The following is a 24,802-nucleotide window of genomic DNA, read 5'->3' on the forward strand; positions in this document are numbered from 1 at the left end:
AATTAGAAATCAGAGTGCAGTTTTCTTTGGCTGAAGCCAATCTATTTTCCACACTAGAAGTTTATCGCATCTTCGGAGTTTTCCAAATACCGTTGTGCCAAAATAATTCTATTGCAGACAGGCTTTATATTATTCAGTAATGGCTGGGTGAGACTATGAAGGTGCTATAAGTCACTGGTGCAGAGTTGGACCGCTAGACGTGAGTCCAGGATGAGGAATGATCTCATTTAATTCTTCCTTGTTATGATATTTAATTTAATAGCTGGAACAGTAAAGAGGATAATGGGGCCAGAACATACAGTTGAGCTGATTGGTTGGAGAATGCGGGCTCTTGCAAGCGGAATGGCAATCTCACACTACTCACAAGAGCCTACAAAACTTTTGCCAGACCCATCCTAGACTACTGCTCATCTGTCTGGAACCCATACCACATCTCAGACATCAACACCCTTGAAAACGTCCAAAGATATTTCACCAGAAGAGCCCTTCACTCCTCCACTCGAAACAGAATATCCTATGAAACTAGACTAACAATCCTGGGCCTAAAAGCCTAGAACTACGGCGCCTAAAACACGATTTCAGTAGATTGTATGCTGCAACGTCCTACCGGTCAATGACTACTTCAACTTCAACTGCAATAACACAAGAGCACGCAACAGATTCAAACTGAATACGAACCACTCCAAACTTGACTGTAAAAAATATGATTTCAACAATCGAGTTATCGAAGCATGGAACTCATTACCGGACTCAACCCCTAACCCCCAACACTTCTCCCTTAGACTCTCCACGATTGACCTCTCCAGGTTCCTAAGAGGCCAGTAAGGGGCGTACATAAGTGCACTGGTGTGCCTTTCATCCCCTGTCCAATTGTCTTTCCTCTCTTTCACCTATCATATATATTCTCTTCCTTTCATATATCCTCTCCTCTAAGTTCACTTTCACCCTCTTTTATATTATCACCATAGTTCCCTCTAAGCTGAGCAGTGAGCAATCGCTCACTTAAAAATCATCATCAACTCAGAGTTTTCCAAACCTGCCCAGAAGCCGAGAGGGAAAGAGTGAGAGGGAAGGAGAGAGAGAGGAAGAGAGGAAGAGAGAGAAACAGATAGAAAAAAGAGAGGAAGGAAAAGAGAAAGAAAAAGAATGGGAGTAAGGAAGAGAGAAAGAAAATCAAAATCTAGTTTGAAACTAGCTCAACTATTTAAGTGGCATTTTGATATTGATAGAGTTGCCCTATTATGAGCTCACTGTTATAGACACACAGTACAGTATTTTATTTTGAAATTCTCTGAGGCAAAACAGGGTGGGTTTTTATTTGTTTGTTTGTTTGTTAGTTAGTTTATTTAATATTTCTGTGCCGCCCAGTCCCGAAGGGACTGCCGCTCAGACACTATACTTTTCCGCCCACCCCCCAAAAAAATTAGAGGGAACACTGATTATCACATGTCTATTTTTCTTCCTATGTATTTGTATATTGGACAAATGAATAAATAAATAAAATAAAATAAATAAATAAATAAATAAAAACCTGCCACAGTCAACTCATCATGACAAACTAGGCATGGCCACCTCACTGCCGGACAATTCACTTACAGCCAATTATCTTTGGGACAACTCTCTGGTGGGGCAATTTAGCAATTCTAATATAATTATTTCAAATAAATAAAAATTATTTTTAATTTTTGTCATTCACATTTCATTCTGTCCCTCTTTTTGCATCCTTTCTTTCATGATTCTATTCCACGATTTATTTGATATCAGTGTAACCCCCTTTTCCTTCTGTCCTCCAGACTCTACAGATTGAGTTCATGAAGTCTTTCTTGATACGTTTTATGCTTAAGACCTTCCATTGGCTATATGGGAGACCATTTCTCCATTACCAAACATGGTGAGATTTAAAATTCCCTATCCCCCCCCAACCCCCTCCCCAACTATTGCTATGCTTGTATCTGAACTACAATGTTTTAACCCGACTTCAAAGGAAAAGAAAACAACTTACAATGGGACCTTGCACGGTTATTCCTTGTGAACCAGGGGTCCCTTGATGTCCTCCATGCCCTTTTGGTCCAGCTTGTCCCGGAGAACCTGGCTCCCCCTAAGGAATCAGAGAAGACAAAGAAACAGAGAAAAAAAAAACATTATCTTCCAGACATACCAGACATTTTCGCAACAGAACACCCTACGCAACTAGACTTACAATCCTAGGTTTAGAAAGCTTAGAAGTATGTAAAGGTTGCTGGAACTGGGCATGGATAGTCTAGTAAAAAGAAGGGCTAGGGGGGACATGATAGCTGTATACAGGTACTTAAGGGGTTGCCATGGAGAGGAGGGGGACACACTGTTTTCCTGGGCACCAGAGGGCCGGAGGAGGAACAACGGTTGGAAACTGACCAAGGAAAGATTCAACCTGGAGATAAGAAAGAATTTCCTGACAATGAGAGTGATCAGCCAGTGGAACGGCCTGCCAGCGGAGGTTGTGGACTCCCCAACTTTGGACACTTTCAAGAGGAGATTGGACTGCCATTTGGCTGGGGTGCTGTAGGATTTCCTACTCAGGCAGGGGGTTGAACTTCAGGACCTGTAAGGTCCCTTTCAACTCTAATAATAAATAAATAAAAAATAAATAAATGTCGCCTTAAAGATGGCCTAAGCATAGCCCATAAAATCATCTGCTACAATGTCCTTCCTGTCAATGACTACTTCAGCTTCAACCACAACAACACACAAACACACAACAGATACAAACTTAAAAGTAAACTGTTTTAAACTCAACTGCAGGAAATGCAATTTTAGTAACCGAGTAGTTGATGCATGGAACTCACTACCTGACTCTGTAGTATCATCACCTAACCCCCCAAAACTTTACCCTTACATTATCCACTGTTGACTTCTCCTGATTCCTAAGAGGTCAGTAAAGGGCGTGCATAAGATCGTGCAGAATGCAGCTGCAAGAGCAATCATGGGCATCCCTAGGTATGTCCATGTTACACCAACACTCTGCAATCTGCATTGGTTGCCGATCAGTTTCCGATCACAATTCAAAGTGTTGGTTATATGGCCTATAAAGCCCTTCATGGCATCGGACCAGAGTATCTCCAGAACCACCTGCTGCCGCATGAATCCCAGCAACCGATTAGGTCCCACAGAGTTGGCCTTCTCCGGGTCCCGTCGACGAAACAATGCCGTCTGATGAGACCCAGGTGAAGAGCCTTCTCTGTGGTGGCCCCGGCCCTCTGGAATCAGCTCCCCCCAGAGATTAGGACTGCCCCCACCCTCCTTGCCTTTCGCAAACGTTTGAAAACTATGTCGCCAGGCATGGAGGAATTGATATATCCTCAACTTTATGTATGGTATGTTTGGATTGTATGACTGCTTTTAATAGGGGTCTTTTAAAACTGTTTGTAACATTGGATTTGTATATGATGTTTTATTGTTATGAGCCACTCCGAGTCCTCGGAGAGGGGCGGCATACAAATCTAATAAATGAATGAATGAATGAATGAATGAATGAATGAATGAGTGAGTGAGTGAGTGAGTGAGTGAGTGAGTGAGTGAGTGAGTAAGTAAGTAAGTAAGTAAGTAAGTAAGTAAGTAAGTAAGTAAGTAAGTAAGTAAATAAGTGCACCAGTGTGCTTTCCATCCCCTGTCCTAATGTTTCTCTTTTATTTATTATTTATTCAATTTTTATGCCGCCCTTCTCCTTAGACTCAGGGCAGCTTACAGCATGTTAGCAATAGCACTTAGCCAGCCTATTGCCCCAACAATCCGGGTTCTCATTTTACCCATCTCCGAAAGATGGAAGGCTGAGTCAACCTTGAGCCGGTGATGAGATTTGAACTGCTGACCTGCAGATCTACAGTCAGCTTCAGTGGCCTGCAGTACTGCACTCTATCTGCTGCGCCACCCCGTCTCTAGGATCATGTATATACATATTATTATTATATCTCTGTATACTACCAATTCGTACTTGACAAAATAAGTATAAATACATAAATAACACAGTCTTGGTTTGCTCACACCAAATTCAGAGAAGCAGAAGACAAAGATGAGGAAAGATGGAAGTCTTTTTCCCACTCTTACAAATCCAATCCATGAATGATTAGGTTTCCTTGGTGCTCTCTGAGTTTGGCTGTTTTTTGCAGCCTTTACAAAAAACAAATTGTAATCGTGCCTATGGGTTTATGGAGAACGTAAGGGATAGAACTTGGCTGTGACAATCTAATAAAATCACAACTGAGCTTTGAAATAAATATTTGAAGTAAGGTTTAGTTTCTTGACAGATATATTATTATTATTATTATTGTTGTTGTTGTTATTGTTGTTTTGTTGTTGTTGTTGTTGTTGTTGTTATTATTATTATTATTATTATTATTATTATTATTATTTAGATTTGTATGCCGCCCCTCTCGGAAGACTCGGAGCGGCTCACAACAGCAAAGCACAGTACAAATCCCATGATTAAAAACAATTTAAAAACCCTTAATTAAAAGCACTCATACACCCCAAACAAACCATACATAAAACGGGATGGCCAGGGGGAATCAATTCCCCCATGCCTGGCGGCAGAGGTGGGTTTTTAAGAGCTTGCGAAAGACAAGGAGGGTGGGGGCAGTCCTGATTTCCGGGGGGAGTTGATTCCAGAGGGTCGGGGCTGCCACAGAAAAGGCTCTTCCCCTGGGTCCTGCCAAATGACATTGGACTCAAGGATCAAATTGATGATACTGTATAACCTCCATTTAACAGATCTTAATTTAATGTGATTGCTCAGAGATAGCTGGTATATTTTTTTGGTTTGACTCTGACTTCCCTTTAATGGACTGATGTCCATTAAATTGAATGTTTCCGCATTATGCTAGCATGTTATTGTAAATAACTCAATTGCATTAACATACACAATCACACCAATGTCAGAAATTGATGCAAACAATACAATGTAATGCAAATGACATAAAATTTAATTAGTGTGGTGGATTTAATTGACACCTGCCCTCACAATTAAATTGAGGGTTTCTGATGCCACAATCCGTTTAACACTGGGCGAATTAATTCTCTGCCAGGTGACTATTTATAACACTCTGCACCAATTCTGGCTGCTCCCCTTTTCCCTTTCCTCTGAAATGACGATTGAGTTCTGGGACCAGAAACACAAATCTATATTTTGTCATTGCTTCCTCGGGTTATTTCAGTCACTCTTTGGTACGTGCTGAAGTCATGGTGATGGAGTTTTGCTTTTTTTAAAAAAAAAACCTTTCCCCATTGCATATCAAGGTTGTTTGCTATTTCTAAACGCTGATTTATTGCACCACTCTGGATTATTCAGGAGGTTTTTCACACTGATTTGGGAGGCAGTAAATGGAAATACACCATGGGCATAACAAATTAGCAAAGCAAAAGTTTTAGTTATAGAGAAGCCTTGGACTAGATACTTGCCTTACTTTAAGACAAGTATCGAGCCCAAGGATTACTTTGCAGTTCTTCTTGTATAACTTCCAGTGTACCAGCCATTGAAGGGCCATTTGTTAATAATAATAATAATAACAACAACAGAGTTGGAAGGGACCTTGGAGGTCTTCTAGTCCAACCCCCTGCTTTGGCAGGAGATCCTATACTACTTTAGACAGATGGTTATCCAACATCTTCTTAAAAACTTCCAGTGCTGGAGCATCCAAACTTCTGGAGGCAAGCTGTTCGACTGATTAATTGTTCTAACTCTCAGGAAATTTGTAGTAGTAGTAGTAGTAGTAGTAGTAGTAGTAGTAGTAGTAACAACAACAACAACGGAGTTGCAAGGGACCTTGGAGGTCTTCTAGTCCAACTCCCTGCTTAGGCAGAAAACTCTACACTACTTCAGGCAGATGGTTATCCAACATCTTCTTAAAAAGTTCTAGTGTTGGAGTATTCACAACTTCTGGAGGCAAGCTGTTCCACCGGTTAATTTTTCTCACTGTCAGGAAATTTTTCCTTAGTTCTAAGTTACTTCTCTCCTTTCCACCCATTGCTTCCTGTTCTACCCTCATGTACTTTGGAGAATAGGTTGACTCCCTCTTCTTTGTGACAACCCCTGAGATACTGGAAGACTGCTATCATGTCTCCCCTGGTCCTTCTTTTCATTAAACTAGGCATGCCCAGTTCTTGCAACTGTTCTTCATATGTTTTAGCCTCTAGTCCCCTAATCAGCTTTGTCACTCTTCTCTGCACTTTTTCTAGATTCTCAACATCCTTTTTGCAGCCTTTTTGTTGTAGAACAGCTAAGCAATAAAGGACTTTATCAAAGCCCTCTGCTGCTTAGATGACTTGGATCATAACATCCTGCCCTCCCGGGCTTTGGAAAAGAGGTCAACCCCCTCTTCTCTGTGACAGCCCCTCAAATATTGGAAGACTGCTATCATATCACCCCAGTTCTTAACTTTGTTAAGACTAGAAATACCCAGTTCCTGCAACCGTTCATTGTACATTTTAGCCTCCGGTCCACTAATCAGCTTTGTCACTCGCCTCTCCAATTTTTGTAGAGTGTCAACATATTTTGTTTGTATCATGCTGACCAAAACTGGATATAGTTTTCCAAGTGTGGTCCTATAAAGTGGTAGTAACCCTGTGTGTGATTTTGAAACTATCCTTGTATTGATGCAACCTAGGATTTCATTGGGGGTTTGTTTTGTTTTTTTGCAAGTACACCACATTGCTGGCTGATATTTGAGCAGTGATCCATTAGCACCTCTAGATCCCTCTTGTAGTTACTACTGTTGAGGCAGGGGTTGCCACAAAAAGAGGGAGTCAAACTATTCTCCAAAGCATCTGAGGGTAGAACAAGAAGCAATGGGTGGAAATTATACAAAGAGAGAAGCAACTTAGAACTAAGGAGAAATTTCCTGACAGTGAGAACAATTAATCTGTGGAACAGCTTGCCTCCAGAAGTTGTGAATATTCCAACACTGGATGTTTTAAAGAAGATGTTGCCTAAGCCAGTGTTTTTCAACCAGTGTGCCGTGGCACACTAGTGTGCCGCGAGACATGGCCAGGTGTGCCGCGAAGCTCAGAGAGAAAGAAAGCAAGAGAGAGAGAAAGAAAGAGAGAAAGAAAGAAAGCAAGAAAGAGAGAGAGAGAAAGAGAACAAGAGAGAGAGAAAGAAAGCAAGAGAGAGAGAGAGAACAAGAGAAAGAAAGAGAGAGAAAGAGAAAGAAAGCAAGAAAGAGAGAGAGAGAAAGAGAACAAGAGAGAGAGAAAGAAAGCAAGAGAGAGAGAGAGAACAAGAGAAAGAAAGAGAGAGAAAGAGAAAGAAAGCAAGAGAGAGAGAAAGACATGGAGGGAGGGAGGGAGAAAAAAATAGAGTGAAGGGGAGGAAGAGAGAGAGATTTTTTTTGTCCAAACTTTTTTTAGCCGCCCCCCCCTTCGCCCCCCCTCCCCTCCCCCCCGCTCAGGGTTTCGTAAATGTAAAAAATGTGCTGCGGCTCAAAAAAGGTTGAAAATCACTGGCCTAAACAGAGGGTTAGACTAGAAGACCTATAAAGTTCCTTCCAACTCTGTTGCTATTGTTGCTGTTGTTGCTGTTGTTGCTGTTGTTACTGTTGTTACTGTTGTTACTGTTGTTACTGTTGTTACTGTTGTTACTGTTGTTACTGTTGTTACTGTTGTTACTGTGGTTACTGTTGTTACTGTTTTTATTGTTGTTGTTATTATTGCTATTACTGTTATTGTTATTGTTACTGTTATTGTTATTGTTACTGTTATTGTTACTGTTATTGTTACTACTACTACTACCACTACTACTACAGGTACTAGTTACCTGTGCATTTTGTTTTTCTTGCCTAAGTGTGTTTATCAGCACTGAATTACATTTTGTTGGGTGAAAGGGGTGCTAGGGATTCTACCTCCCCTAAAAGTTAATAGCTAGTGATGGGTGAGCTGAACCCACAAAATTCGGGTCCGTACCGAATTTTGCGGTGTTCGGTATGCCGAACACTAACCCGAAATTTTTCCAAACTTCAGGCAAAGTTCGAGGTCCTGTTCGGCGTTCAGAGCTTTGATGTCACCGGCAGGTTGCTAAGGACGCCAAGGTGATCACTTCCTGGATTCCATGCAATTCCTGCAAGCAAAGGGCGGTCCTTTCATATAAAAATAAACATGTTTATTTTTACGTGAAAAGACCGCCCTTTGCTTGCAGCACCACTGCGGTGTCCTTTTTTCATAAAAATAACAATGTTTATTTTTACATGAAGACCTCCCTTTGAATGAGCTGGGGAATCCCTCCCATGAAGAGATTCTGGGGGTGGAGCTTTGACGTCACTGGCAGGTTGCTAAGGACGCCAAGGTGATCACTTCCTGGATTCCATGGAATCCAGGAAGTGATCACCTTGGCGTCCTTAGCAACCTGCCGGTGACGTCAAAGCTCCACCCCCGGAATCTCTCCTTGGGAGGGATTCCCCGTTCGGGTTTGAATTCGGGTTCGGTTTGGGTTCGGCCAAATTTTGCGTAAAATTCGGTCGAACTTGCCGAACCCGAACACCATTGGGTTCGCCCATCACTATTAATAGCATTTAGCAATAGCATTTAGACTTATATACTGTACTGCTTCATAGTGCTTTTACAGCCCTCTCTAAGTGATTTACACTCTCAGCATATTGCCCCCAACAATCGGGTCCTCATTTGACCTACTTTGGAAGGATGGAAGGCTGAGTCAACCTTGAGCCAGTGGTGAAATTTGAACTGCTGAACTACAGCTAGCAGTTAGCTGAAGTAGCCTGCATTGCTGCACTCTAACCACTGTGCCATCCTGGCTTTAAATGATGCATCAACCAAAGCCCTTGTGTGTAGAATAGAGATGTCCTATCTTGGCCGCTTTAAGACTTGTGGACTTCAACTCCCAGAATTCCCCAGCCAATATGGGGAATTCTAGTAATTTTTTCCCATTATGGAGCTCAGGGCTCCCCTCCCTTTTATCTTATTGTTCTCTAAGCAGTATCTTTTCCCTCCCTCTCCCAAGGTCATTGCGACATTGCCTTACAAAAGGCAACCACTTTCTGACTCACGCAGCAATAATAAAAAGAACGAAAACAGTGTTCCAGTATAATAGATTAATTGGGAATTGTTCCCTTAAGTATATCCCAGTCTCTTTCTACTGTCTTGTCAAATGGAGTAGAAAAAATTCCACTGCAGAAACTTTCTAAAGAGCTGCATATATTGCCTTATTTAATGGATCTGTTAGGGGAAATCTGTTGTCCCCCACCCTTTATTTTGCTAAAAGGAGACAATGAAAATAAGGAACCAGGCCGTAGCATGCTAGGAAGCATTTGAATGACTAATTTAGGTCCAAGAAACCTAACAAAAAATAATAACTTCAGGATTCTAATCTCTCTTCGAGGTCCTCTAAGGCAGTGTTTTTCAACCAGTGTGCCACGGCACACTAGTGTGCCGCGAGACATGGTCAGGTATGCCGCGAAGCTCAGAGAGAGAAAGAAAGGCAGAGAGAAAGAGAGAAAGAAAGCAAGAGAGAGAGAAAGAAAGCAAGAGAGAGAGAAAGAGAACAAGAAAAAGAAAGAGAGAGAGAAATAAAGAGAGAGAGAAAGAAAGCAAGAGAGAGAGAGAAAGACAGGGAGGGAAGGAAGGAGAGAGAGAGAGAAAGACATAGAGGGAGGTAGGGAGGGAGAAAGAGAGCAAAAAAGAGAGGGAGGAATGAAGAGAAAGAAAGAGGGATGGAGAGAGAGAGAAAGAAAGATGAGGGGAGAGAAAGAGGGAGGGAGAGAGAAATAGAGTGAAAGGGAGGAAGAGAGAGAGAGAATTTTTTTGTCCAAACTTTTTTTAGCCGCCCTCCCTCCCCTCCCCCCCCGCTCAATGTGCCCCAGGGTTTCGTAAATGTAAAAAATGTGCCGCGGTTGAAGAAAGGTTGAAAATCACTGCTCTAAGGCAAGACTTTGAGACTGGGGGAAAAAAAGGTGGTGTGCAGAATTTCAGAACAACCAAACTGAAGAATATAATTTTTAGGAAATCCAGTGATTTTTATATCTCCATCAGCTTCACTTCATGAGTTTTGGATGATAAGGAAGAGAATCAGGGCTCCGTCTGAATTTAGCAAAATCAATTGTTCCTTCCCAAAGTATATTATTGCAGCCAGCTGGGGAAAGTTATTGTATATTTGAATCATTTCCACTGTGCAGAAAAAACAAGTACGTGCTGGGAAAGAATTGGCTGGATCTTACTCCGAGATATGCTAGCGTCGCATAAACAAAGAATTTATTTCCTAGTTTAATGTCCATTTTTTTTCCATAGAAGCATAGAAACATCCAAGAAATGGGTAAAATTAAACAGGTCCAAAGACGGGCTACAAAAATGGTGGAAGGTCTTAAGCATAAAACGTATCAGGAAAGACTTCATGAACTCAATCTGTATAGTCTGGAGGACAGAAGGAAAAGGGGGGACCTGATCGAAACATTTAAATATGTTAAAGGGTTAAATAAGGTTCAGGAGAGAAGTGTTTTTAATAGGAAAGTGAACACAAGAACAAGGGGGCACAATCTGAAATTTGTTGGGGGAAAGATCAAAAGCAACATGAGAAAATATTATTTTACTGAAAGAGTAGTAGATCCTTGGAACAAACTTCCAGCAGACGTGGTAGATAAATCCACAGTCACTGAATTTAAACATGCCTGGGATAAACATATATCCATCCTAAGATAAAATACAGGAAAGAGTATAAGGGCAGACTAGATGGACCATGAGGTCTTTTTCTGCTGTCTATCTTCTATGTTTCTATGTAATCATTCAATCAATCAATCAAGTAAGTAAGTAAGTAAGTAAGTAAGTAAGTAAGTAAGTAAGTAAGTAAGTAAGTAAGTAAGTAAGTAAGTAAGTAAGTAAGTAAGTAAGTAAGTAAGTAAGTAAGTAAGTAAGTAAGTCTCCCACTTAATAAATAATTGATTCATTTTGATGTCACACAACTTACCTTGGGGCCAGGCTCCCCCTGTTCTCCTTGGATTCCCCTTCGCCCAGGATTGCCCTGCAGAAGGAAGACAAATCCACAGAATGAATTCCAAATTAGTGTTGGTGAAACCAACAAAGTTCGGGGTCGAGTTTGGCACCCGAACCTGAGCCCGAACCTTTGCCGAACTTTTGAGTTCGGCACTTGGGAAACTACCAGGAAGCGCCGCCACCCAGCTGTCACCTTCCAGAACAGTCGGGGTGCTTCCTGGCGCTCTTCTGAACCCAAACCCGAACTTTTGCCAAACTTCCGGGTTCGGCGTTTGGGACACCACAGAGAAGCGCCCCGACTGTTTCTGAAGGTGACAGATGGGCGGCGGCACTTCCCAGAACAGCTGGGGAGCTGTCGGCCAGTCGGGAGACGCAAAAGGAGGTGGGGAATCCCACAAGGGGATTCCAGGGGTGGAGCTTTGACGTCACTGAGACATCCTTCCTGGAGTCCCCATTTCAGCTGTGCCAGGAAGGACGTCTCAGTGACGTCAAAGCTCCGCCCCTGGAATCTCCTCATGGGATTCCCTACCTCCCTTTTCACCTCCCGACTGGCTGACAGCTCCCCGGCTGTTTCGGAAGGTGACAGCTGGGCGGCGGCACTTCCTGGCGCTCTCCCGAACCTGAACCTGAACTTTTGCTGAACTTTCTCAAAAATTCGGGTTCGGGTTCAGTATTCCGAACAGCGCAAAGTTTTCTACGCACCCAAACTTTGCAGATTTGGTTCGCCCAACACTATTCCAAATTTAAAGACAAGAGGGACTGGGTTAAGATACGGCTATTTATGGACAATTGCATCTCAAAGGGACACAGCATGCTCTCCATTTTCTATCTCTCCAGCTCAGGCGAAACATGAAAGTGAACCTCAACCATCTTGAGAACACAGTAGAAAAAACAGGAGCTTCTGTTGGAAGAAAAGAAGTCCTGAGAGATACCAGGAATCAGATTTGGATAGCAGCATGGTCTATCTCTTGAGTAATCTAGAATGCTGAGAAAATGGAAAGGAAAAGAGGATGATAGCCAGCAGCAAAATGGATGAGGTTGATTAAAATAGCAATAAAGGAGAATATTGAAGTGAGGAGCCCTGGGTGCTCTCTGAGTATATAACACCATTCCCACTAAGAGGTTCAGTGGTGCAGTGGTTAGAGTGCAGTACTGCTGATCACCGGCTGTCAGCAGTTTGGCTGATCAAATCTCAGTAGGCTCAAGGTTGACTCATCCTTCCATCTTTCCAAGGTCGGTAAAATGAGGACCCAGATTGTGTGGGAGAATATGCTTACTCTCTGTATTCAATTTTGGTCACTCCACCACAAGAAGGACATTGAAACTCTAGAGAAAGTATAGAAAAGAGCAATGTTAAGGGGACTGGAAACCAAGACATACGAAGAGAGATTGCTGGAACTGGGCATGGATATCTAGCAAAAAGGAGGGCCAGAGGGGACATGATAGCATTATTTCATTTCATTTCATTTTATTGGATTTGTATGCCGCCCCTCTCCGTAGACTCGGGGCAGCTAATAACAGTGGTAAAAACAACATGTGACAATCCAATACTAAAGAAGCTAAAAAACCTTATTTTAAAACCAATCATACATACAAATGTACCATACATAAATTGTGGAAGCCTAGGGGGAAAGAATATCTTAATTCCCCCATGCCTGATGACAGAGGTGGGTTTTAAGAAGCTTGCGAAAGGCAAGAAGGGTGGGGGCTATTCTAATCTCTGGGGGGAGTTGGTTCCAGAGGGCCGGGGCCGCCACAGAGAAGGCTCTTCCCCTGGGTCCCGCCAAATGACATTGTTTAGTTGACAGGACCCGGAGAAGGCCAACTCTGTGGGACCTAATTGGGATTTGTGCGGCAGAAGGCGGTCCCGGAGATATTATACAGATATTTGAGGGGTTGCCACAGAGAGGAGGGGGGGTCACACTATTTTCCATGGCACCAGAGGGCCAGACCAGGAGTCATGGATGGAAACTGACCAAGGAGAGATTCAACCTGGAAATAAGCAAGAACTTTCTGATGGTGAGAGCGATCAACCAGTGGATCAGCCTGCCAGCAGAGATTGTGAATGCCCCATCACTCGACACATTCAAAAGGAAATTGGACTGCCATCTGGTTGGGGTGATGTAGGGTTTCCTGCTTGAGGAGGGGGTTGGACCTGATGACCTGCAAGGTCCCTTTCAAATCTAATAATAAATGAATGAATGAATGAATGAATGAATGAATGAATGAATGAATGAATGAATGAATGGATGGATGGATGGATGGATGGATGGATGGATGGATGGATACATACATACATACATACCACTTGGAGAGGGCTGTAAAGCACTGTAAAGCAGTATATAAGTCTAAATGCTAATGCTAAATGCTATGTGATTGTAATCCCACTGGCGAGACCACATTTGGAATACTGTGTTCGCTTCTGGAGACCTCACCTCCAAAAAGATATTGATAAAATTGAATGGGTCCAAAGACGGGCTACAAGAATGGTGGAAGGTCTTAAGCACAAACTGAGGTTAGTTGGGGGAAAGAGTACTAGATGCTGGAGGCTGTTGGGGCCTGGATGGGTGTCAACAAACTCAAACTCAACCCAGACAGAGCACTGAGACTGGTTTCGCAGAAAAGCTTAGCGTCCCCCCCCCCCTACTCTAAGTGCTTCGGTCTCACTCCGACCAATAGGAACTGCGTGGGAAATTCAATTGCATTACTTTTGGAACGCACCCTGTAGAAGCTTTAGTTCCTAATAGCATAGAAAATTTGTCTTTTCACGTGGTTTTAGGTGACCCCTATGAAAGGGTAGTTCAATCTCCAAAGGGGTCCCAACCCCCAGGTTGAGAATCACTGACCTAGATTAGGGGATTGAAAGGGCACTCGGTCAAATTTTCAGATAACACCAACTTGGAAGGAATTGCTAACATTTTGGAAGACAGACTTTGAATTCAGAAGGACCTTGATAGAGCAAAGTATTGGACTAGAAGACCTCCATGGTCCCTTTCCAAACTCTTGCTATTGTGTTATTGACCTGCCCGTTGTCAGCAAAGGAGAACAGCTGAAAACTTTGCCTTGGCAGCCATCCAATCTCCATTTCCCAACAATGAGAAATAGCACTCTTAACTCCGTGTGCTTTTATTTTGTCATGCCAGATGCAGGGGACTTTGTTAAATGTGAGCACGGATGTAGAAAGGGAGAGTGGCTTATTATAGTAATAGGTGGATGTGTGTCTCCCATTCTCATTTCACAAAGTGCCCCTGACTTCCATCAGCCCTCATCTGTATTCAAAACGCTTGCAACCGAAATGGTGAGAATAAAAGGCAGCCGTCCCAGGCTTTCTATGCACTGGAGAAGGGAAGGGAAGGAATCTATCCAGCTTCATCTACTGCAGAAGCCACCCTGCCAACACGAGGCCTTTGGGGGGATTCAGGAGACATTCTCAACCTGGCCTGTGCTTTTTAATTTTTTTAATTTTATTTTTTAATCCTTTGAATTATTGACTCAGTTTAGCCAGAGCTCAACAGAGGCGGCTTTGCACTCCCAGCGCAGACACACAACTGGAAAGAGAACTGACAATACGCAAGCTTTATTTACAAAGAGTTGGTTCAGGGATAGGGGGTCTCCAGATACTCATTTCAGTTGGAGTGTGTGTGTATATGTTTGTGTGTACCCATACTGGTGACAATGTTTGAAAGAAGATCCATTACCCTTTGAGAGATCAAGGGATGGTGCGTGAGGAAAAAAAAAAAGTCTGAATTTCCAAACTCTGTTTTTGCTGAACGCCATTAATGTTATCATTATCTCTACCATCCATTACTGTACAATAGAATCATAAGTCTTGGAGGGATCTTGAAGGTTTTCTAGTCTAACCCCATTCTTCTTCCCATGTTCAAGGCTGAAGTCCTTATACCAGTGAAGGGGAACCTATGGCACAAGTGCTGTTTTTGTGATAGGTTGGACTGTTTTTTTCCCTTTGTGTAAAGACAGAAGCAAAAAACCAAGAATCATTTAAATATGTTAAAGGGTTAAATAAGGTTTGGAAGGGAAGTGTTGTTATGCCGTAGAGGGAGATATAAATCTAATAAATTATTATTATTATTGTTGTTGTTGTTGTTGTTGTTGTTCTTGTTATTGTTATTGTTATTGTTATAATAGGAAATTGAACACAAGAATAAGGGGGCACAATCTGACATGAATTTAGGGGAAAGAGTAGTAGATGCTTGGAACAAACGTCCAGCAGACATGGTTGTTAAATCCACAGTAACTGAATTTAAACATGCCTGGGATAAAGATAGATCCATCCTAAGATAAAAGACAGGAAATAGCATAAGGGCAGACTGGATGGACCATGAGGTCTTTTTCTGCCGTCAGTCTTTTATGTTTCTAAGTAGCTCTGCTTTCTCCTTGTTGCTTGTCATCTTCTTTCCAATTTGACCAATTGTTTCTTTGACTTTTTTCTTGTTTTTTTATATATTGGAAGAAGCTTTTTGGTTGTTACTTTTTACTCTTGTTGCAAGACTTTGTTCATTGGGAGCCTTAGCTTTCCTCACTTCATCTATACAGGCTCGGGCTATTTGATGGTATTTTGCCTTAGTTATTTCTCTTTCGTTCCACTTTTTATACTTGTCCTTTTTGTATTTCAATTTGTATTTCAATAGAATAGAATAGAATAGAATAGAAACATAGAAACATAGAAGTCTGACGGCAGAAAAAGACCTCATGGTCCATCTAGTCTGCCCTTATACTATTTTCTGTATTTTATCTTACAATGGATCTATGTTTATCCCAGGCATGTTTAAATTCAGTTACTGTGGATTTATCTACCACGTCTGCTGGAAGTTTGTTCCAAGGATCTACTACTCTTTCAGTAAAATAATATTTTCTCATGTTGCTTTTGATCTTTCCCCCAACTAACTTCAGATTGTGTCCCCTTGTTCTTGTGTTCACTTTCCTATTAAAAACACTTCCCTCCTGGACCTTATTTAACCCTTTAATATATTTAAATGTTTCGATCATGTCCCCCCTTTTCCTTCTGTCCTCCAGACTATACAGATTGAGTTCATTAAGTCTTTCCTGATATGTTTTATGCTTAAGACCTTCCACCATTCTTGTAGCCCGTCTTTGGACCCGTTCAATTTTGTCAATATCTTTTTGTAGGTGAGGTCTCCAGAACTGAACACAGTATTCCAAATGTGGTCTCACCAGCATTCTATATAGTGGGATCATAATAGTGGGATCATAATAGAATTTTATTGGCCAAGTGTGATTGGACACACAAGGAATTTGTCTTGGTGCAGATGCTCTCAGCGTACATAAAAGAAAAAGATACATTTGTCAAGAATCATGTGGTACAACACTTAATGACTGTCAAATAAGCAATGAAGAAACAATCAATATTAATAAAAATCTTAGGATACAAGCAACAAGTTACAGTCATACAGTCCTAAGTGGGAGGAAAAGGACTATAGGAATGATGAGAAAAATTAGTTGAAATAGAAGTGCAGATTTAGTAAAAAGTCTGACAGTGTTGAGGGAATTATTTGTTTAGTAGAGTGACGGCATTCGGGGAAAAAATGTTTTTGTGTCTAGTTGTCTTGGTGTGCAGTGCTCTGTTGCAACATTTTGAAGGTAGGAGTTGAAACAGTTGCAACTTTATGCAGCCATGCTGGTTTCATTTGAACTACCAAACGTCAGGCAGCAGGCAGGCAGCAACAATAGCCTGCAGTACTGCACTCTAACCACTGTGCCACACCAGTTCAGTTAAATAAATACAGAATTATGCATATATCAACTTATATTATATGCCACAGAGAAACAACACATATGAGAAACAATACATTCATTGACTATATAAGTTCATCAGAAAATGACATTTATCAGGGTATTTATTTATTTCAATTTTTATGATAAAGTGCCTTACTTGTATTTTTCTGGACAGCTTACAGGTCCATAAATTGCACTAGCCAGTTTATTAAACAAGCCACAGTTAGGTTCCACCATATGTTAAGCTACAGAAGGCAGCCTCCAAATCATAATGAACATGCAAAATCAAAACAACAAATGTTGTTTAGTAGAAGACCATATGATATCCAAGTGGCTTAAAGGAAAAAAAAAACAGAACAAGGGAAGCTGTTAATAACTCATTTCAACAATGTTCCTTTTTCCACCCGGCGTCCAGATGGTTTCACCATTTCGTCAATAAATTAATCAGGTTTTTAAATAAGAACGATAAAAACTAACTGAAACTAATAATTAAGATCAGAAAAAGAAAAAACATTGCAGAGAAGAAAGAGAGGATTATAAAAAATGTTTTCCAAATTTCTTTTACAAATTAACCTTACAACATAACTTTCATTGTGGGGTCCTTGCTACTCTCTATGCTTGGCCATTTTCTTGGAGACGTTTCATTACCAAACTAGGTTACATCATCAATGCTAGAAGGAAATGGAATTTGCTGGTGAGGCTCTCTAGTTCAGTAACGTAACATCTTGGAGAAAATCACCAGGTTCAGAGAACACCAAGGACCCCACAGTTCCACACTGTGCTACAAATGTTCTCTTCTATCAATAACTTTTATTTTTTTATTATCTACAAAACTGCTATTATCTTCTATTATCTATCTTTCATTTGTAATAATGTTGTGGTTGGCTCGCAGCCAGGCTCTCTGGCCACGGACTTTGAACCTGATGAGCTGGGGCCCTCTGGGTACGGCCGGCCTGTTTGGCTGCAGGGGAATTAGAGAGCGAGCCAGAGGAAGAGAGAGAGTCTAGGGGTGAGGAGACTATAGATTCCCCAACTGGGGATGTGCAACCTGCAACTGGGGATTTACAGCCCCCAACTAGGGCTGGGTCAAGGTCTGAAGATGAGGAGATAAGGGACACGATCCCGAATGCCCGGGTCAGAAGGATGAGGGACAGACAGGAACAGTTAAGGAAGATTGGGAAAAAGAAGTAAGAACAGCTGTCCATAATCAGCACTCCCAGAGAGTATTTAAGGAGAAGGGTTTGAGAATGCTCTTTGCAAGCAGTCAACCTTCAAACTTTTGAAAGAGAAACAGCCTGAATTCTGTCTGACAAACTTGGATTACTTACTGGTCAGTTTTGGGCAGTGAAGGGCTACCAAAATTTTTACTACCACACTGTGGGTGTGGCTTATGCATTTTGTTTCAACATCTTTATTACTATATCTTCTTTTCTATTATTTCTTAGATATATTTTACTATGAGTATCTCCTCTATAACCTTCATCATGTATTTTACTATGTGTATATAGATATATACCCACTAAAACCCTCATTGTGTATTGAACTGACTAACTAACTAACTAACTAACTAACTAACGAAATAAATAAATGAATGAATGAGTGAATGAACAAACAAACAAACAAACAAACAAACAAACAAACAAATAAATAAATAAATAAATAAATAAATAAATAAAATAGGGTGTTCTGGGGTGGAGCTCCATTTTCACTACCCCACTGCATTCGCTACTATTATCTACTATATAAAGTACACACACACACGCACAGCTCTTCTAAAATTATACACATTCAACCTCATTTACTGTGATAGGAAAAATATACCCAAAGCCCGGTATGGCAAAAAAGAAAAAAAATATCAAAATTTTGCTACTGGTACTGTGTACCTGACCGTACCCGTAGAAGCCCACCACTAGTTCTGAGGTTAAATTCTAGGCAGGGGGTTGGACTAGAAGACATCCAAGGTCCCTTACATCCAGTGAAGGACTACCAACGTTTTTACTACCAAACTGTGGGTGTGGCTTATGCAGGACGCATTTTCTTTCAACGTCTTTCAATGCAAATTGGGTGCTCTGGGGTGGAGCTCTATTTTTGCCACTCCACTGTGTTCCTCCCCATCCAGGCAGTAGCCCACCCCTACAAAACCCGGTATATTCGTCCCGTGTAGTATTTAGAAATTTATTGCGACGTTTTGACGAGGTCCCACTCGTCATGTTCAGGCTGGTGCTTCTGTCCTTGTTCTAGGGCAAACACAGTGAGATCTGAGCTGCCTTCCTTCTATAAATACTGGTGACTGGGTGTGGTTTGATGGCTTAGCAATTGCCTGCTGTGTAGAAACTTCCTGGTGAGTCAGTGAGGTAACACCTGGGGTCGTTGATTTAACTGAGGTATGCTGATTAGTTAATGATTGAGGATTAGGGGTGATATCCTGAGTAGTTGGAGCTTGCAGGCTACTTGGTTGTTTTGCAATGTGTGTTCTGAGTCTGGTTTCAGTTTCTATGGCTGGGATATGTTTGTTAATGAGGCCTGGTTTCCAGATGTCTGGTCGGCGGGAAGTATCATCCCGTTTGTTCATATTTTGGGGATGTTTTTCTATCTCGATGGCTTCCATGATTATTCTTTTGCTGTAGTGTTCTGTTTTGGAAATTAATTTAGTACTGTCAGAATCAATTTCATGTCCTGTAGTTTTGAAGTGTTGGAAAAGGGAGGAGGTTTCTTTCTTTTTTTCTTAATGCATTCTTATGTTCTGCAACACGTGCATTTACTCTCCTGTTAGTTTGTCCAATATATGTGGCTGGGCAGATTTTACATGGTATTTGATAAACTCCCTGGTTTTCTAGCTGGATATTGTCTTTGGGGTTTCTTAGGATGTTGGCTATTTTTTTATCTGTACCAAAGGCTGTCTTGATGTTGTGTTTGCGGAGAATTTTGCTGATTTTATCTGTGGTGCCTTTGAGGTAAGGGAGGAGGGCGATGCCATTGTCCTGTTCTGTGTCTTCGTTCTTGGGGGGTGTCTCTTTTTGGATTAAGTTGGTAATTGCCTCTCTTTGGAATCCATTGGAAATTAATACATTTGTGAGACTGTGTTTCCAGGTGGTCTTTGTCGGCTAGGCATTTGGTTCTGGAAATGAGGGTCTTGGCTACGGAATTGACCTGTGCAGGGTGGTGGTGGGATTTTGCGTTCAAGTAGCGGTTGATGTGTGTCTTCTTCTGGTAGACGGTGTGTCCAAGGGAGCCATTGGGTTTTTTGTAGATTAGGACATCCAGGAAGGGAAGTTGGCTATTGGTTTCTATTTCCATGGTGAATTGTATTTTGGGATGCAGGCTGTTGAGCTGTGTGAGGAAGCTGTCCAGTTTTTCTTTCCCAGGTGGCCAAATTACGATGGTATCATCTACATATCTAAGCCAGAGTTTGGGTTTGTGTTCAGATTTATCCAAGGCGTTGGCTTGGATAAATGGCTCCCCAATGGCTCCCTAGGACACATAAGTATATATACATGCTGGTGCCTTCTTCTTTTCTATCTTTGTTTTTGTTTTTGAGGTTTTTAAATTATCTTTGTATCATTTTTTTTCTTTCTATGCTTCATTAATGTATGTATCCATGTATCCACGGTTGACCTCACCAAGTTCCTAAGAGGTCAGTAAGGGGCATACATAAGTGCACAAGAGTGCCTACCATCCCCTGTCCTATTGTCTCTCCTATATCTCCTATATCTTCTCTTCTATCCCTATATCTTTTTCTGCTATTCTCACATAGTTATATTTCAGGCCTTTATTTTCTCCTCTATTTCCCCTTTAATACATTCTACCTGATTATATCCTTTATAACCCTTGTTGTGTATTATTGTGTATTGGACAAAACAAACAAACAAATAAATAAAATGCATGCATTTTGTATATGTGTTTTAAGAATTTCCATTAAAAAATTATTTTTTTTAAAAAAAAGTGCAAAATTCAACTCTCAGCTAAGGAGATTTTCTTCTATTTCTGGAACTGTTCTCTTCCACCTTAAGTTATGAATATTTGCCTTTTCATGAATCTATATGCTTGGAGTAAACCCACAATCCATCAGAATTTTCGCTTTCTCTCCAAGAGATAAATAAAACATTGTTTCCTAAATGAGTGTTAGGATTTCTTTACTGTCACTCAGTAAGAGAATCCTTGTTCTTCCCCTTCAATTCTGGGTGAAATACAACCCCCATTTCCACTAACACACACACACACACACAAACACACTTCCTGCATAGTGATCTATTTTCCAGGGCAGAATCTTCTGTAAAATTGAGAACTGACTCAGTCTAGGCAGATGAGGCATAGAGACCACAGACTTTGGAAGGAAATCAAGGCAGGCATCGCTTCTACTGTCATCAGTTGTGTTGGCTGTGCAGTTTGCCACATGCAACCCACTTCAGACCAGCTGCTTGGAATTGGCCGTTCTGTGCTTGCCAAAATCTCACAGCTGCTGCAGGAACCTGCCAGGGTGTCCAGCAACGATAAGGATTCAGTGCCAAGCTCACTGGGTCAATTAGATTTAATGCTGCAGCTGTCCACAGTTGTCTCCTATCCTACAGCCACAGCCCATTGTTGCACAAACTTGGGACTTCAGTATGCAGATGATACCCAGCTTTACATCTCCGCCCCTTGTCCAGTCAGTGAAGCAGTGGAAGTGATGTGCCGGTGCCTGGAGGCTGTTGGGGTCTGGATGGGTGTCAACAAGCTCAAACTCAACCCTGATAAGACGGAGTGGCTGTGGGTTTTGCCTCCCAAGGACAATTCCATCTGTTTGTCCATTACCCTGGGGGGAGGGAATCACTAACCCCCTCAGAGAGGGTCCGCAACTTGGGCGTCCTCCTCGATCCACAGCTCACATTAGAGAAACATCTTTCAGCTGTGGCGAGGGGGGTGTTTGCCCAGGTTCACCTGGTACACCAGTTGCGGCCCTATTTGGACCGGGAGTCACTGCTCACAGTCACTCGTGCCATCATCACCTCGAGGCTCGACTACTGTAACACTCTCTGCATGGGGCTACCTTTGAAAAGTGTTCGGAAACTTCAGATCGTGCAGAATGCAGCTGCGAGAGCTATCGTGGGCTTTCCTAAATATGCCCATGTTACACCAACACTCCGCAATCTGCATTGGTTGCCGATCGGTTTCCGGTCACAATTCAAAGTGTTGGTTATGAACTATAAAGCCCTTCATGGCACCGGACCAGTATATCTCCAGGACCGCCTTCTGCCGCACAAATCCCAGCAACCAGTTAGGTCCCACAGAGTTGGTCTTCTCCGGGTCCCATCGACTAAACAATGTCGTTTGGCAGAACCCAGGGGAAGAGCCTTCTCTGTGGCAGCCCCGACCCTCTGGAACCTACTCCCCCCAGAGATCAGAGTTGCCCCCACCCTCCTTCCCTTTCATAAGCTCCTTAAAACCCACCTCTGTCGTCAGGCATGGAGGAACTGAGATATTCTACTCCCCCTAGGCTTACAAAAAAAAAAAATATGCATGGTATGTCTGTAGGTATGATTGGTTTATTAAATTAGGGTTTTTAAGTTAACTTAAATATTAGATTTGTTTATACTGTCTTATTATTGTTGTTAGCCACCCCGAGTCCATGGAGAGGGGTGGCATACAAATCTAATAAATAAATAAATAAATAAACAAACAAACAAACTAACTAACTAACTAACTAACTAACTAACTAACTAACTAACTAACTAACTCCCAGAATTCATGAGCCGTGTGTAGTGACAATTGACATTGAAGACAACTGCAGAATCGCCAAAGCAAGCTCTTCATTTGGAAGACTACTGACCAATATGTGGGGCCACTGTGGAAAAGGCCTTGCTGCAAAGCTCAAAGTCTACCAAGCGGTAGTGCTAACTACCCTGTTGTATGCCAATGAGACTTTGACTGTAGACAGGAGATATGCTAGGCAACTGGAACTCTGCTACCATGTCTCCCCTGGTCCTTCTCTTCACTAGACTAGCCATGTCCAGTTCCTGCAATTGTTCTTCATATGTTTTAGTCTCCAGTCCCCTAATCTTTCCCTGCACTTTTTCTAGAATCTCAACATCTTTTTTATAGTGTGGTGACCAAAACTGGATGCAGTATTCTAGGTGGGGTCCTACAAAAGCTTTATAGAGTAGTATTATTGTTTTTGCACGAATAAGGCTGGTTTTTCTTTTTCTTTTTTTTTGCATAAGGCATCAACTACCTACCGTATTTTTTGGAGCATAAGACATACCTTTTTCGTCCCGAAAAGAGGCTGATAATTTGGGTGCATCTTATACTCTAAATGTAGCCTTTTTTTCAGCCCTAACTAGCTGATGATGATCTTCCCAGCCTTGCAGGCTCTTTCATTGTTTCTCTCTGCAAAGAATGTTTTCCTAGCCCTAAGTCTTTGCAGGGTGTTTTTTTCATTTCTCTAACTTGCTCCGAATAAGTTTCTTTCCAGCCCTAACCGGGTGCTAACGATCTTCCCAGCACTTGCAAGTTATTTCATTGTTTCTCTCTGTGAAGGATGTTTTCCAAACCCTGTTTTTGTAGTTTTTATTAATGGTCTAACTTACTCCAAATGTTTCTTTCCAGCCCTAACCAGGTTTGATTTGATTTGATTTTATTGGATTTGTATGCCGCCCCTCTTCGTAGACTCTGGGTGGCTAACAACAGTAGTAAACAGCATATGACAATCCAATATAAACAGTTAAAAACCCCTATTGTAAAACCAAACATACATACAGACATACCATGCATAAAATTGTAAAGGCCTAGGGGGAAAGAGTATCTCAATTCCCCCATGCCTGGCGGCAGAGGTGGGTTTTAAGCACCTTACAAAAGGCAAGGAGGGTGGGGGCAATTCTAATCTCTGAGGGGAGTTGGTTCCAGAGGGCCGGGGCCGCCACAGAGAAGGCTCTTCCCCTGGGTCCCGCCAAGCGACATTGTTTAGTTGATGGGACCTGGAGAAGATCCACTCTGTGGGACTTAACTGGTCGCTGGGATTTGTGCAGCAGAAGGCAGTCCCTGAGATAATCTGGTCTGGTGCCATGAAGGGCTTTGTAGGTCATAACCAACACTTTGAAACTTACTCCAAAAGTTTCTTTCCAGCCCTAACCAGGTGCTAACAATGTTTCCAGGTCTTACTGGCTTGCAAACTCTTTCACTGTTACTCTCTACAAAGAATGTTTTCCAAGCCTTGAGTCTTTGCAGGTTTTTTTTCCCCATTGCTCTGAATGTTTCTTTCCAGGTACTAATGATTTTCCCAGCTCTTAACAGCTTGCAAGCTCTTTCATTGTTACTCTCTCCAAATAAAGTTTTTGTAAAGCCCTAACCAAGGGATAAAATAATGTGCTGAAGCTGACCAGACTAAGGACACTAGCCAGATGAATACCTGGTAAGCAGATTCTTTTCCCTATTTTCCTCCCCCAAAACTAAGGTGCGACTTATACTCTGAAAAATATGGTATTTTTCTTCCTGCAAAATATTACTCCATGTTTCATTTACCGGAGGGCCTGGGGGCCCAGGAAGGCCGGGGACTCCAGATGTGCAGCTACAGGAAGGAAGCAAACTGGGACAAGTTTCTTCATCCCTCTGAAATAAGAAAAGAAAAAGAACAAAGTGACTCTCTGTTCTATCCCAGGCCTACATAGCTTGAAAACAAAGGAGGAATCCATGCATTGATATTTCAAATCAGTCTTTTTATATATAAAGTCTCATTTTTACAAGCTAAAGTCATGCATGTGATATAATCTTGGCAGTTTCTCAGTGAGGGTAATTAAGATATAACAGTTCCACGGCTAGGCTGCTGCCAGCTGCTCGCATTCCTTCATGAGATAAGAATTCTCCAGTTTCACAGACTTACTAATTACACTGTCCCAGCATCTCAGCAGACAGGGCACATTTTCTCAAATGATTTTAGCAGGAAAATAACAATTGTCTAGCTTAGCCTGGCTGAGACCTCAAACATCATCCAATTCCATTGCAAAATGTTGTAACTCCACCCTGAATTACCCATACTCCACACTTAAATAGGAAGTACAGTAATCCCTCACTACTTTGCGGTTCATCTTTCGCAGGTTCGCTACTTCACAGG

General features: G+C 41.8%; 1 protein-coding gene across 1 annotated transcript in view; it reads right to left on the bottom strand.

Annotated features, from left to right (window-relative positions):
- The window catches only part of COL20A1 (collagen type XX alpha 1 chain), a 198,750-nt gene that overhangs the window by 35,788 nt on the left and 138,160 nt on the right, over positions 1-24,802 (bottom strand). Inside the window, exons 27-29 of the mRNA XM_070744283.1 lie at positions 24,214-24,300; positions 10,940-10,993; positions 2,003-2,098 (exon numbers count right to left, since the gene is read on the bottom strand). Of these exons, the coding sequence (XP_070600384.1) occupies positions 2,003-2,098; positions 10,940-10,993; positions 24,214-24,300 (237 nt within the window). The remainder of the gene's footprint in view (positions 1-2,002; positions 2,099-10,939; positions 10,994-24,213; positions 24,301-24,802) is intronic.

This window comes from Erythrolamprus reginae, chromosome 3, assembly GCF_031021105.1.
Source record: "Erythrolamprus reginae isolate rEryReg1 chromosome 3, rEryReg1.hap1, whole genome shotgun sequence".
Taxonomy (NCBI): Eukaryota; Metazoa; Chordata; class Lepidosauria; order Squamata; family Dipsadidae; genus Erythrolamprus; species Erythrolamprus reginae.